This window comes from Mastigoproctus giganteus, chromosome 5 (genome assembly GCF_048544385.1).
Source record: "Mastigoproctus giganteus isolate SK-2022 chromosome 5, ASM4854438v1, whole genome shotgun sequence".
In the NCBI taxonomy this organism is placed as follows: Eukaryota; Metazoa; Arthropoda; class Arachnida; order Uropygi; family Thelyphonidae; genus Mastigoproctus; species Mastigoproctus giganteus.
In genome coordinates, this window is record NC_143579.1 from 85,706,269 (window position 1) to 85,718,849 (window position 12,581).

General features: G+C 38.1%; 1 protein-coding gene across 2 annotated transcripts in view; it reads right to left on the reverse strand.

The window, feature by feature from the left end:
• Positions 1–12,581, reverse strand: part of LOC150085539 (inositol polyphosphate-4-phosphatase type I A) — a 557,621-nt gene that overhangs the window by 97,765 nt on the left and 447,275 nt on the right. For both annotated transcript variants that reach the window (XM_090373328.1, XM_090373327.1), the window contains exon 18: positions 2,092–2,333. In XM_090373328.1, the coding sequence (XP_090229454.1) occupies positions 2,092–2,333 (242 nt within the window). The remainder of the gene's footprint in view (positions 1–2,091; positions 2,334–12,581) is intronic.

Here is a 12,581-nt window from a genome sequence, read left to right on the forward strand (position 1 = left end):
ACAACAGTTGCTGGATTTCAGTGATTATGTGTTTGCCCAAAAAAAAGAGAACTGTATAAATAGTGATGAATGTGAGCACATTATTGTGCAACCAGTCTTTGGCATTCCACTTTTCCTGTGTTTTTCTACTAACCACACTGCAAAGGTGTCTCCTATAACTTCAGTGTCAAACCCTTTCTCTGCATTCATGGTGCACAACACCCCCACATTCAAGAAATGTTAGCAACATGACCATTGTTTTGCTGCTCACTAGCACGTTTTTCTATTTTGGGAGGAGGAGTATTCCAGTGTGATTCATGAGATTTGTTTTTGAAATCTTATCCATAAACCCACATTTTATCTCCAGTTTTGACACATTTCAAAAATGTCTTGTAATTAGTCAATTCAAACAAATTGGAAGCAACTTGCTGGTAGAGTTCACCTTGTTCCTCTGTTAGCATTAGAATTAGCAGAGGTATATGATGCAAGAGAGCAAGCTTATACAGCATCAGCCAAAAAAAATAATAAATAAATTCCCATTTCACACAACCACTTGCTCTAAAAGTTTGTTCAGTTCTTCCTTCAATTTATTTAAGCTATCAACTTCCACAATGGCAGATGTAAGTTTGTTCCAGCAATCAGCCACCCGCTAGCTAAAGGCAGAATTTCAAACATCTGTTCTACAACTCCTTCCTCAATTTGAATTTATTCCCTCTCAGGTTTGTAATCTAAGCAAGAGGAAGAATCCCATCAGAATTGAGCCTACTAAACCCATTCAAGGCCTTATACACCTCAATCAGCTCACCTTGCAGGTGCCTAGTCTCCAGATGCTGCAATCTGCAGAATTTAAGCCTTTCTTGGTAAGAGCACACCCCTTCATTCCCCTCACAAATCTTGTTGCCCTTCTCTGTACTCGTTCTAGCAACTATACATCCTTCCTAAAATGAGACCTCCAGCCCGGTATGGCCTGACCATTGCCTCATACAAAGGAATAATCACCTCCTTACCCCTACTAGCAAAATTTCTGTATATCATTAACAAGACCCCATGACCTGCTCTGGCAGCCTGTCTGCACTATTCAGAAAACTTCATATCTGACTGCGCAATTACCCCCAAGTCTTTTCATTCACAGTTGGTACATTTCTCTGGAGTTACTTTAATCATATGCAGTACTTTGCATTTGTCAATGTTCAACTTCAGTTGCCACTTCTCAAGGACTGGTGTTAACAGTTACAACATGAATTAGTGGAAATATGCCTCATGTTCAAAGTTTTGGTTTAAATGAGTGGCATGATCTTGCTTGAAGTGGTGGAAGGAACTTGTATCTGATGAGATACAAGTTCCTTCAATAATTTCACAAACAGTTAATCTTCAGTCATTCCATACCAGAGTTTGCAATCAAGACAATGTCATCATTTTTTGAACTTGAGGGTAGCCCAGATCATAGATCACTTTCAGCAGACTTTCAACCCTTTTTTGAAATGACATTACCAGTAGAAAACGTGTACATGACCTTGTGTGCAGAGTCCCCATATGCTATTTTAAAAATTTCACTTGCAGTTTTTCCAATTTTAAAACAAAATCTGCCACACACACTATTCAGCAGACACTGACATTTTTAAATTTGATGAGATGTGAGAACATGTCTTAGTTATCAGGTGACAACAAAAGACTGACATAAGCAAGTAAATAGCTTACAGTGTGGAGGTAAAGATGAGAAATGTCTAAACACATTACACTTTGTTACGCTGTGATCTGCTGTCTCAGCTTTGAACAATGGAAACTTTTCAAACAGACCTTGTATATGCACAAAGATGGCAGTATTAGTGCGCAGTGAGTAAGGACATGGACTAAAAGTTTCAAAAGTTGGGAATTTCCCTGGACAATTCACAAGAAGACAACCAGCAACAGAAGTGACTGACTGTAACAAGTAGAAGACTGAAAAAGAAATGAGAAAAAATAAGAGTGTAATATTTTAACTATTACTGTGTTGTTGCTTTTTGGTGTGATCCTCATATAAGCATGCAAATATATTAATAATATGTAAATATCTATAAAACAAGCATAAGAAGTTATCACCACAACAACTATGAAAAACTGTTTAGGTCTTACCTGTTTCCTTCTACACGAGGCTGAGGATTTGAAGACTGTGAAGGCTCCAAGAAAAATAAAACTCTTCTCAGATCATCTATTCCAACTAACATATCTTCCAGAGCACCCATTTCATCACCATAACAACTTAAAAGGCCTTCAAAGTGTGCTAGAAAGCCTATTGTCCTTAAAGTATAAAGAAAAGCAGTATCTGGCAGGTGACACCAAAGATGTGTCATTAAACCTGTGACAAGTGATGTAAGCTAGGAAAAATAAATTGTGACTTTTAATTTCACACAAAACTGATATTTTTAAATAAAAAACTTTTAATTACAATTTCAAGTTTTATCATCATACTTCTATAAGAAAGCTAATGTGTGTGTGTGTGTGTGTGTGTGTGTGTGTGTGTGTGTGTGTGTGTGTGTGTGTGTGTGTGTGTGTGTGTGTGTGTGTGTGTGTGTGTGTGATCTTTAACCCTTTCATGAGTGGGTTTCTGGACTGTATATGTAAGACCCAGAGTGATTTTTTTTTTTTTTTTTTTTTGAGAAATCTATGAAACATTTTTTGCAAAAACTGGAAAATAGATTAAACATCTTCAAATATTAATTTTTTTCTATTTTAACTTTATAGCCAAATGTTGCAGCAGAATTATTGTCAAAAATTAAATCAAAATAAAAAAATAAAAAATATATAAAAATCATACAAGCACAGTAAAAAAAAAAAATGAAAATTTTTCACCACTTTTTTAGTTTTGCAGTAATATTCTCTCCATTTATATAAATATTTGATTCAGTTTCATTAACTTCTGGATTTGAATTCTAGGGAATTTATTCAATTTCAACGTACATAAGCCCACATCATCTCAAAGCTTGTTAAAAGGACTACATCTTCCTACAATGATTTTCAAAGTTGTGATAAATGTAAAAATTTATACTATTGCTTGTATACAAGATGATAAAAAGTTGCACAGCTCTGTAGAATTCCAAGAAAATCAGTACATATATAAAGAGAACTTATAATAATGAAAATATTGTTTCTACTGACTTCACACTTTATTAAAATAAGCGATGATACAGAATTAGCAAATAAATAAAATTAAAGCAAGTAGAAGAATTTAAAATAACTGACTATACAGGTTGTTTCAAAAATGATGGTCAATAATTTAAAGGTGAAAAGTACAAACTAAAATACGCAAAAAAGTCCCAGTGAACATCGGGCTGCAAATGAACTGTTTTCAAGATAATACACTTTTTCTTAAGATCTGCCACTGACTATGGGAGCACTAGTTTAGCAAAAAGCTGTGAATCCTTTGCTAAGGGTGGTTTTATTAAACATAAGATAATACAATTTTTAATTTTTGGTTTCAACACCACAGGATTTTAGAGATGTTACATGTTACAGGATGTTCTTTCTAAATCCTGTAACACTCTCCAATGCATCACAGCCTAAAAAAAATGTGCAACTTGTGAAATGTTTGCGAACTCTCTGGAATGGAACATGATCTAGCCAAAGAGGATGTCTTTGTGTGTGCCAGGTGCAGAGTGTGTCTAGAAATTAGGAGTCAGCTCAGTGTTCTGATGGGCATCTATGAGAGCTTGTGGTGTAGGGTAGATGCCCTCGAAGAAATTAATATGAGAGGACGGTCAGTGGCCCAACTCAATGCCAGAACTCACTCCTGGGCATCAGGCAACACAGCGGCAAACTCCAAGGCAGAATGCGCTGGTCCCACAGGAGTTAGTTATCATCTGTGACTCTATTGTCAGGGAGATAGGGAATATATTGTGTAAAAAGGATAGATGGAATAGGACCAGGAGCAAAGGTTGATGACATTGTAAAGCATATATCATCTTTTAAGGGTACAAAGGGTGATAGTAAATCAGAATGTCTTATAATGGGGGATTTTAACTTCACAGATATAGACTGGAACTTATGGGGTGATCACTCGCACACTAGTAAGACTTTTGTGGATTTATTGGATGATTGTTTTCTGCAGCAGCATGTTCGAGAGACAACCAGAGAGGGTAATACTCTTGATCTGGTTATCAGCAGTGATCATTAGTGTATTAAGAATTTGCAGATAAAGGAACCATTAGGTGGCAGTGATCACAGTGTACTGATGCGGAATTTACTTAAAGATATAATTACCATCAGGGGTAAAGGAAGGGGTTTTTGCTTCTGTAAAGGTGACTATAGTGGTCTCAGACAGTTTTTAAATTCTGTACTGTTGGACCAACTGATGATGTTACCAACAGCAAATTCTAAGTGGGAAGCATTCAAGGAATTAACTGTGGAAGCTACTAAAAGTTTCATACCTATTAAGAAATATTGTTCAAGGTTTAGGCCTAAATGGTTGTCAAATGAACTAATGAGACTCATGGCAGAGAAGAGAAATGCATGGGATGCATATAAATTATCAGGCGACACAGAAGCCTATGATATATATATATAAGCTAGTCTGTAATTAAGTCACAAAGGACATTAGGCAGGCAAAGGCAGAGTACGAGAAATCTTTAGCAAACGATGCTAAGAAAAACAGCAAGGATTTCTTTACTTATATAAACTCTAAAAGGAAGGGGATGAATCTGATTGGTCCATTTGATATCGATGGTTCGACTGTTGATGATCCTGCTCAGATAGCAAACAAACTGAATGAGTATTTTGCATCTACATTCACACATGAGAAGTTATTAAGATTTGAAAATGCCACAAGGTTATCAAATTATAACAGGGTGCTTAATGATTTTGTAATAACTCAGAAAGAAGTGGAGGAGAAATTGTTGAAGTTAAACATAAGAAAGGCACCTGGGGTGGATGGGATCTATCCAGTTATATTAAAGGAGGTGGCAAAGGAAGTAAGCAAACCCTTAGCCATAGTTATGAGAGCATCCTTGGACTCAGGGGAGGTCCCAACAGACTGGAGATATGCAAATGTATCCCCAATTCACAAAGAGGGATCGAAGGGTGACACGAGTAATTCTCACCTGGCACCTCCGTAGCCAGGTGGGAAGGAGCAGCAGCAGTGCGTAGCACACACTTCTTGATTAGACCGGGGTTCGATCCCGTCACCACCAAATACGGAGGATGCGGAAAGGTCAGGGAATGACCACCGCATATCCCGGAGCAATATGGCCTTAATTGCTAATGCTCCTAAAAACCAAATAACAAACTAACTAACCAGTAATTACAGACCAGTTAGTTTAACATCTGTTATGGCTAAAATAATGGAGTCACTGGTTAAAGATACACTGCAGGTTCATCTAGACAAGACGGCAGAAATAATTCAGACACAGCATGGGTTTGTTAAGGGAAAGCCTTGTCTGACAAATTTGATTGGTTATTATGATGTGGTTACAAAGGAACTGGATGCAAAGAATAATTTTGATTTTGATATCATATATTTGGATTTCAGGAAAGCTTCTGACACTGTTGCACATGGAAGACTAGGTTAAGTTGCTACAATGGATAAAAGGATGGTTGAGTGGGAGAAGACAGAGGGTGGTAATCAATGGGTGCTGCTCTTCGTGGACTAATGTTATTAGTGGAGTCCCACAGGGTTAGGTGTTGGGTCCACAGTTGTTTTGTATATTTATCAATGATATTGATGAAGGTATATCAGGCTTAGTATTGAAGTTTGCAGATGATACAAAGGTTGGCAAGGTTGTTAATGACAGTAATGGCAGTGTGTTACTGCAACAGGATCTAGAAAATTTGGGCAGATGGGCTGAGAAGTGGCAACTGAAGTTTAACATTGAAAAATGCAAAGTACTATATATGGATAGAAGTCTTCTTCTTTGTCCTCGCCTTCTTCCCACGTTCATATGGGGTCGGCACTCTGCTCTTTCCATTCATCGTCCCAATGTTCAATGTTCCTGTAGAAGTAACCCCAGAGAAACGTACCAACTGTGTGGTACTACACTTAAGGAGGTAGAAAATGAAAAAGACCTGGGAGTAATTATGCAGTCAGATATGAAGTTTTCTGGGGTGTTGTTAACGATATTCAGGAAGTTTGTTAGCAGGGAAAAGGAGGTGATTGTCCCTCTGTATAAGGCAATGGTCAGGCCACACCTTGAGTACTGTGTGCAGGCCTGGAGGCCTCATTTTAGGAAGAATGTAGAATTGCTTGAGTGTGTACAGAGACGGGCAACAAGTGAGGGGAATGAAGGGATCCTCTTACCAGGAGAGGCTTAAGTTCTGCAAATTGCAGCAGCTGGAGACTAGGCACCTGCGAGGTGATTTGATTGAGGTGTATAAAGCCTTGAATGGGTTGAGCATGCTGAATTCTGATGGGATTCTTCTACTTGTTCAGATTATGAACCTAAGGGGGCATAATTTGAAATTGAGGAAGGACAGATGTAAAACAGATGTGCGGAAATGTGTCTTTAGTCAGCAGATGGTTAATTGCTGGAACAAACTTCCATCTGTTGTTGTGGAAGTTGATAGGTTAAATACATTTAAGGAGGAACTGGACAAATATTTAGAGGGGATTGTTCTGTAATATTTGTTTTTCTTGGCTGATGCTGCATAAGCTCATATAGTTGCTTTCTTGCATCACATGCCACTACTACTACATCCTTTCCTCAACATCAGGTGTTATGCGTTACACAAAAATTCATTGTGGACAAGGGAGACTTCTCTTCATTTGCTCTATTTATCATTAAGATCAGGTTAGCACAAGATATCTCATACAGGTAATTAATTTTATAATTCATAATATAAGATGTAACTTATTTTCTTAATAATCTGAAAAACAGTTGCTGTCACTGTTAATTCTGTTAACTGCACTAGCTGTAAGGTGCCATCATCGTGATATCACCATCTCTTTATCTTTGTTGATCTTCAACCAAGCACACTGTTATCACTGTATGATGATCTCGTAACCTGACTATCTCTATACCAATCTGTTTACCAATAATACAGTGGTCATGAGCCTTAATCTCCATAACCCCAGTACTCCCATAACTTTGAATTTCAGTTTGTCTTCACGGTGTGAAACTGTATTTAGCTGTATCTAATAAGTTATTTGTCATATATTTTCTCTGAGATAACATTCTAATTTTTTTGTAATGTATTTAGATGTAATATATTAAAGTTCCTGCTTACTACTTGCAACTAATGTAATTCTGTTTAACTGAGTTTTTAGTTTTGGCTAGAACTGAATCCCATTTATGGTCTGATGGGATGGAGTTACATAACTGATTCAGAAATGTAGCTCATAAGAAATCATTTCGCAAGTTATTGTAGTAGATGTCGGATAATGATAAATCAAACTTTCTACTAACATAACATTGCTGCATCGAGGTCATTTCGGCTTAATGACACTAATGAGTACAATGAACAACTGTACAGAAAAATAGAATGGGCCAGTATATCAGATTGTGTTATAATGGGGGATTTTAACTTCCCAGATATTGACTGGAACTTGTGAGTTGGTCACTTGCACACTAGCAAAACTTTTGTAGATTTATTGGATGACCTTTTTCTGCAGCAGCATGTTTGAGAGGCAACCAGAGAGGGTAATACTCTTGATCTAGTTATCAGCAGTGATTATTCAGTGATTATTAGGTGGCAGTGATCACGGTGAACTGATATGGAATTTACTTAAAGATATAATTACCATTGAGGGTAAAGGGAAGAGTTTTTGCTTCCATAAAGGTGACTACAGTGGTCTCAGACAGTTTTAAATTCTGTATAGTGGGACCAACCGATGATGTCACCAACAGAAAATTCTAAGTGGGAAGCATTCAAGGAACTAATTGTGAAACCTACAAGGCTTTTCATACTGATTAAGAAATGTTGTTCGAGGTTTAGGCCTAAATGGATGTCAGATGAATTAATGAGACTCGTGGCAAAATGTAAGAAGAAAAATGTAAGGGTTTGCATATAAATTATCAGGTGTCACAGAAGCCAATGGCAGATATAAGTGTCTGTAATCAAGTCACAAAGGAGGTTAGGCAAGTGAAGGCAGATTACGAGAAATCTTTGGCAAAGGATGCTAAAAAAAACAGCAAGGACTTCTTTACTTGTATACACTCTAGAAGGAAGGGGATTAGTATTAGTATTAGTATTAGTAACGGCCGTATGGTGCAAGAAAGCCTATGGCTTATGCTGCACCAGCCAAAAAAAAAAAAAAAAAAAAAATCCGAGCAAAACAATGATAAAAACAAAAATTAAATAAATAAATAAATAATAATAATAATTAATAAATAAATAAAAATAATAAAATGAAATTAAAAATTAAATAAAAAGGAAATTAATCCTATCATCCTATGCGCTTCCCTTACCCGAAAGTACTATCCAGATGACCTTTGAATTTCCCCAAACTGTCGGCCTCTACCACCCATGAAGGCAACTTATTCCAGTAATTTATAACTCGCTGGCTAAAATAAAACTTCCTGCAGTCCAATCTAAACATTTCCCCGCGTAACTTGAATTTATGTCCCCTAGTTCTAGCATCATTTATAATCTTGAAAATTTTGTCCTCATTCATTTTACTGATGCCTCTCAGAGCCTTAAACACCTCAATCAAATCTCCTCTAAGGTGTCTAGTTTCCAAACTCTGCAACCCACATATTCGAAGTCTTTCTTCATAAGGACGCCCTTTTGCCGATCTCACCAGGCGAGTTACCCTTCTTTGCACCCTTTCAAGAAGCTCGATGTCTTTCTTTAGGTGCGGTCTCCATACTTGAACACAGTATTCCAAGTGTGGTCTAACATAGGCCTTATATAATGGGATTATCACGTCCCTATCTCTACTTGCAAAAGTTCGATAGATCATCGATAGGACACCATGGGCCTTCCTTGCAACCTGTTTACAATGCTCAGAGAATTTCATGTCTGACCGTATCGTAACACCCAAGTCCCTTTCCTCCAGTACTGGGTTTAGTTGAACTCCACCAAGTGAATAAGTTATTTTGGGATTACTGTTTCCCAGGTGTAATACCTTACACTTTGTTGGATTAAAGCACAGCTGCCATTTTTCTGACCATTCTTGAAGTCTATCTAGGTCTCTCTGAAGAAGCTCAGCTTGACAGTGATCATTAACTACTGATCACTGTCAAGTGATCAGTAGTAAATGATCCAAATGAATAAGAAACCAAAAATTTTAACATCATCTGCAAATTTAGACATCACGCCCTCTATCCCTTCATCAATGTCGTTTATGAAAATTAAAAACAACAGTGGTCCTAATACTGATCCTTGGGGAACCCCACTTCTTACATCAACCCAATCTGAGGAATAGCCATTTATCACAACCCTCTGCCTCCTGCCCTGAAGCCATCCTTCTATCCATCTAAGGATTTTCCCAGTGATTCCAACCTGTTCCAGCTTATAAAGCAACCGCTCATGTGGGACTGAGTCAAAAGCTTTGCTGAAATCTAAATAAACAATGTCGAAATTATTCCCTAAATCCAGCTCGTGAGTGACCCTTTCGAAATAGCGAACCAGATTTGTTAAACATGATTTTCCCTTGACAAAACCATGCTGAGTATCCTTGAGAATTTCAATTCGATCCAAATGATCCTGAATTCCACCCTTGATCAATGCCTCCATGATTTTCCCTACTACTGAAGTCAGACTGACAGGTCGATAATTTCCCACTTCACTTTTAGAGCCACCCTTATGTACGGGAGATACATTTGCACTTTTCCAATCCAAGGGAATCTCCCCAGAGTCTAGTGATGCTCGCATAACCAGCCTCAGTGGTTCAATGCACTCGCTGTCGCATCAACAGTCGAACCCTTGATATCAACTGAACCAATCTGGATGAACCAGATTGGTTCAGTTGATATCAAGGGTTCGACTGTTGATGATCCTGCTCAGACTGCTGATAATCTGAATGAGTATTTTGCATCTACATTCATATATGAGGAGTCAATAAGAGAGGAAAATGCCAGAAGTTTATCAAACTGTAACAGGGTGCTTAATTATTCTTAATTATAACAAAGAGGAGAAGAAATTGTTGAAGTTAAACATAAGAAAGTCACTTGGGGTGGATGGGATTAGTCCAGTTATATTAAAGGAGGCAGCAAAGGAAGTAAGTAAATCCTTAACCACAATTATGAGAGCTTCCTTGGACTCAGGGGAGGTACCCATAGACTGGATATGTGCAAATGTGACCTCAATTCACAAATTAGGATCAAAGGGTGACACAAGTTATTACAGACCTGTTAGTTTAACTTCTGTTCCAGGGAAAATAATGGAGTCAGTGGTTAAAGATGCATTGCAGGATCACCTAAACAAGACTGCAGTAATAATTCAGACACAGCATGGGTTTGTTAAGGGAAAGTCTTGTCTGACAAATTTGATTGGATACTATCATGTGGTTACACAGGAACTGGATGCAAAATAATTTTAATATCATATACTTGGATTTCAGGAAAGCATTTTCACTGTTGTGCAATGAAGACTTCTGTACAAACTCGAGCAGTACGGTATTAAGGGTAAGTTGCTAAAATGGATAAAAGGATGGTTGAGTGGGAGAAAACACAGAGTGGTAATCAATGGATGCTGCCCTTCATGGACTAATATTATTAGTGAAGTCCCCCAGGGTTCGGTGTTGGGCCCACTGTTGCTTTGTATATTTATCAGTGATATTGATGAAGGTATATCAGGCATAATGTCGAAGTTTGTAGATGATACAAAGGTTGGCAGGGTTCTTAATGACAGTAATGGCAGTGTGCTATTGTAAACAAGATCTAGAAAATTTGGGAAGATGGGCTGAGAAGTGGCAACTGAAGTTTATTTAACATTGACAAATGCAATGGACTGCATATGGGTAGAAGTAATTCCAGAGATACCAATTGTGTGGTACTGCACTTAGGATGGTATAAAATGAAAACAATCTGGGAGTAATTGTGCAGTCAGATATGAAGTTTTCTGATCAATGCAGACAAGCTGTCAGAGCAGGTCATGAGGTATTATCAACGATATACAGGAATTTTGCTAGTGGGGAAAAGGAGGTGATTATCCCTTTGCTAAGGCAATGGTCAGGCCATGCCTTGAGTACTGCGCACAGGTCTGGAGGCCTCATTTTAGGAAAGATGTAGATTTGCTTGAGAGTGTACAGAGAAGGGCAACAAGATTGGTGAGGGGAATGAAGGGGTCCTCTTACCAAGGGAGGCTTGAGTTCTCCAAATTGCTGCAGCTGGAGATAGGCACCTGCGAGGTGATTTGATTGAGGTGTATTAAGCCTTGAATGGGTTGAGCATGCTGAATTTTGATGGGATTCTTATGTTTGCTCAGATTACGAACCTGGGGAGGGGCATAAATTCAAATTGAGGAAAGACAGTTGTAGAATAGATGTGCAGAAATTTGCCTTTAGCCAGTAGTGGTTAATTGCTGGAACAAACTTCCATCTGTCGTGGTGCAAGTTGATAGCTTAAATAAATTCAATTAGGAACTGGACAAACTTTTAGAGGGAATGGATGTGTGAAATTGGGGGTGTTTTTTTTCTGGCTGATGCTACATAAATTCATACATTTGCTTTCTTGCATCACATGCCTCCATTATTTGCGAAAGCACTAAGCTTGCTGAAATGATCCCGTCACATTTGTAGTCCATGCTTTTGAGGTGCAATTTGTGAACTAAACGGCTGAAAGATAACCGACAGAATACAATTAAAAATATATAATGAAATAAAGAAGGATTTCATTTGCTGCATCTTCATCAAGGAACCACAAGGTACTGGCATCTGAAAAAAAATCAAGGTTTCTCAAAATGGAAAGTGGAATGCAATGTGCTGTCATCGGCAAACTATGGATAGGTTTGTTTGTTTCTTTGTTTGTTATTTGGTTTTTAGCATCATTAGCAATTAAGGCCATATTGCTCCAGGGGAATATGTGGTGTTCGTTCCCTGACCTTTTCGCATCCTCCACATTTGGTGGGCACGGGCTCGAACCTTGGTCTAATCAAGAAGTGTGTGCTACACACTGCTGCTCCTGCCCACCTGACTACGGAGGTGCCCTATGGATATGATTACCAATCAAGGAAAGAAAGTCATTAATATACAAGAGGAAAAGAGTGGGGGAAAGAACTGAATCTTGGGGGACACAAGCATTAGTGGAGAAATTAAAAGACAGAGAGCCATCTGCCATCACCCTCAGTGAGCGATCAGAGAGAAAACTGGATAAATTCAAGAGCAACTACTTGTGTTTCGCTCAACTTTTCCATTGCATTAGTCCATAAATGGGTAACATAAGCCAGAATATCACCAATGGATCGACACTGAAGAATACGTTCTGCCGATCATTGATCAGACAGAAGGTTTCTAGGTAGTTTAAGAGTTGGCGGTTAATTGGTTTCTCCATTACTTTAGAAAGAGTAGAAGTGATTGGATGGGAGGGATTTGTGCCCCTTTTTAGGAACTGGCTGGATATGAGCAAATTTCCAAGCAGAAGGAAAAACACCTTTGGAATAAGAAAGTGAAAAAAGGGAGCAAAGAATAGGAGTAAGTTCAGTAGCATAGGTTTTGAGAACAAGTGGAGAAATACCATTGGGACCTGTTGCTTTCT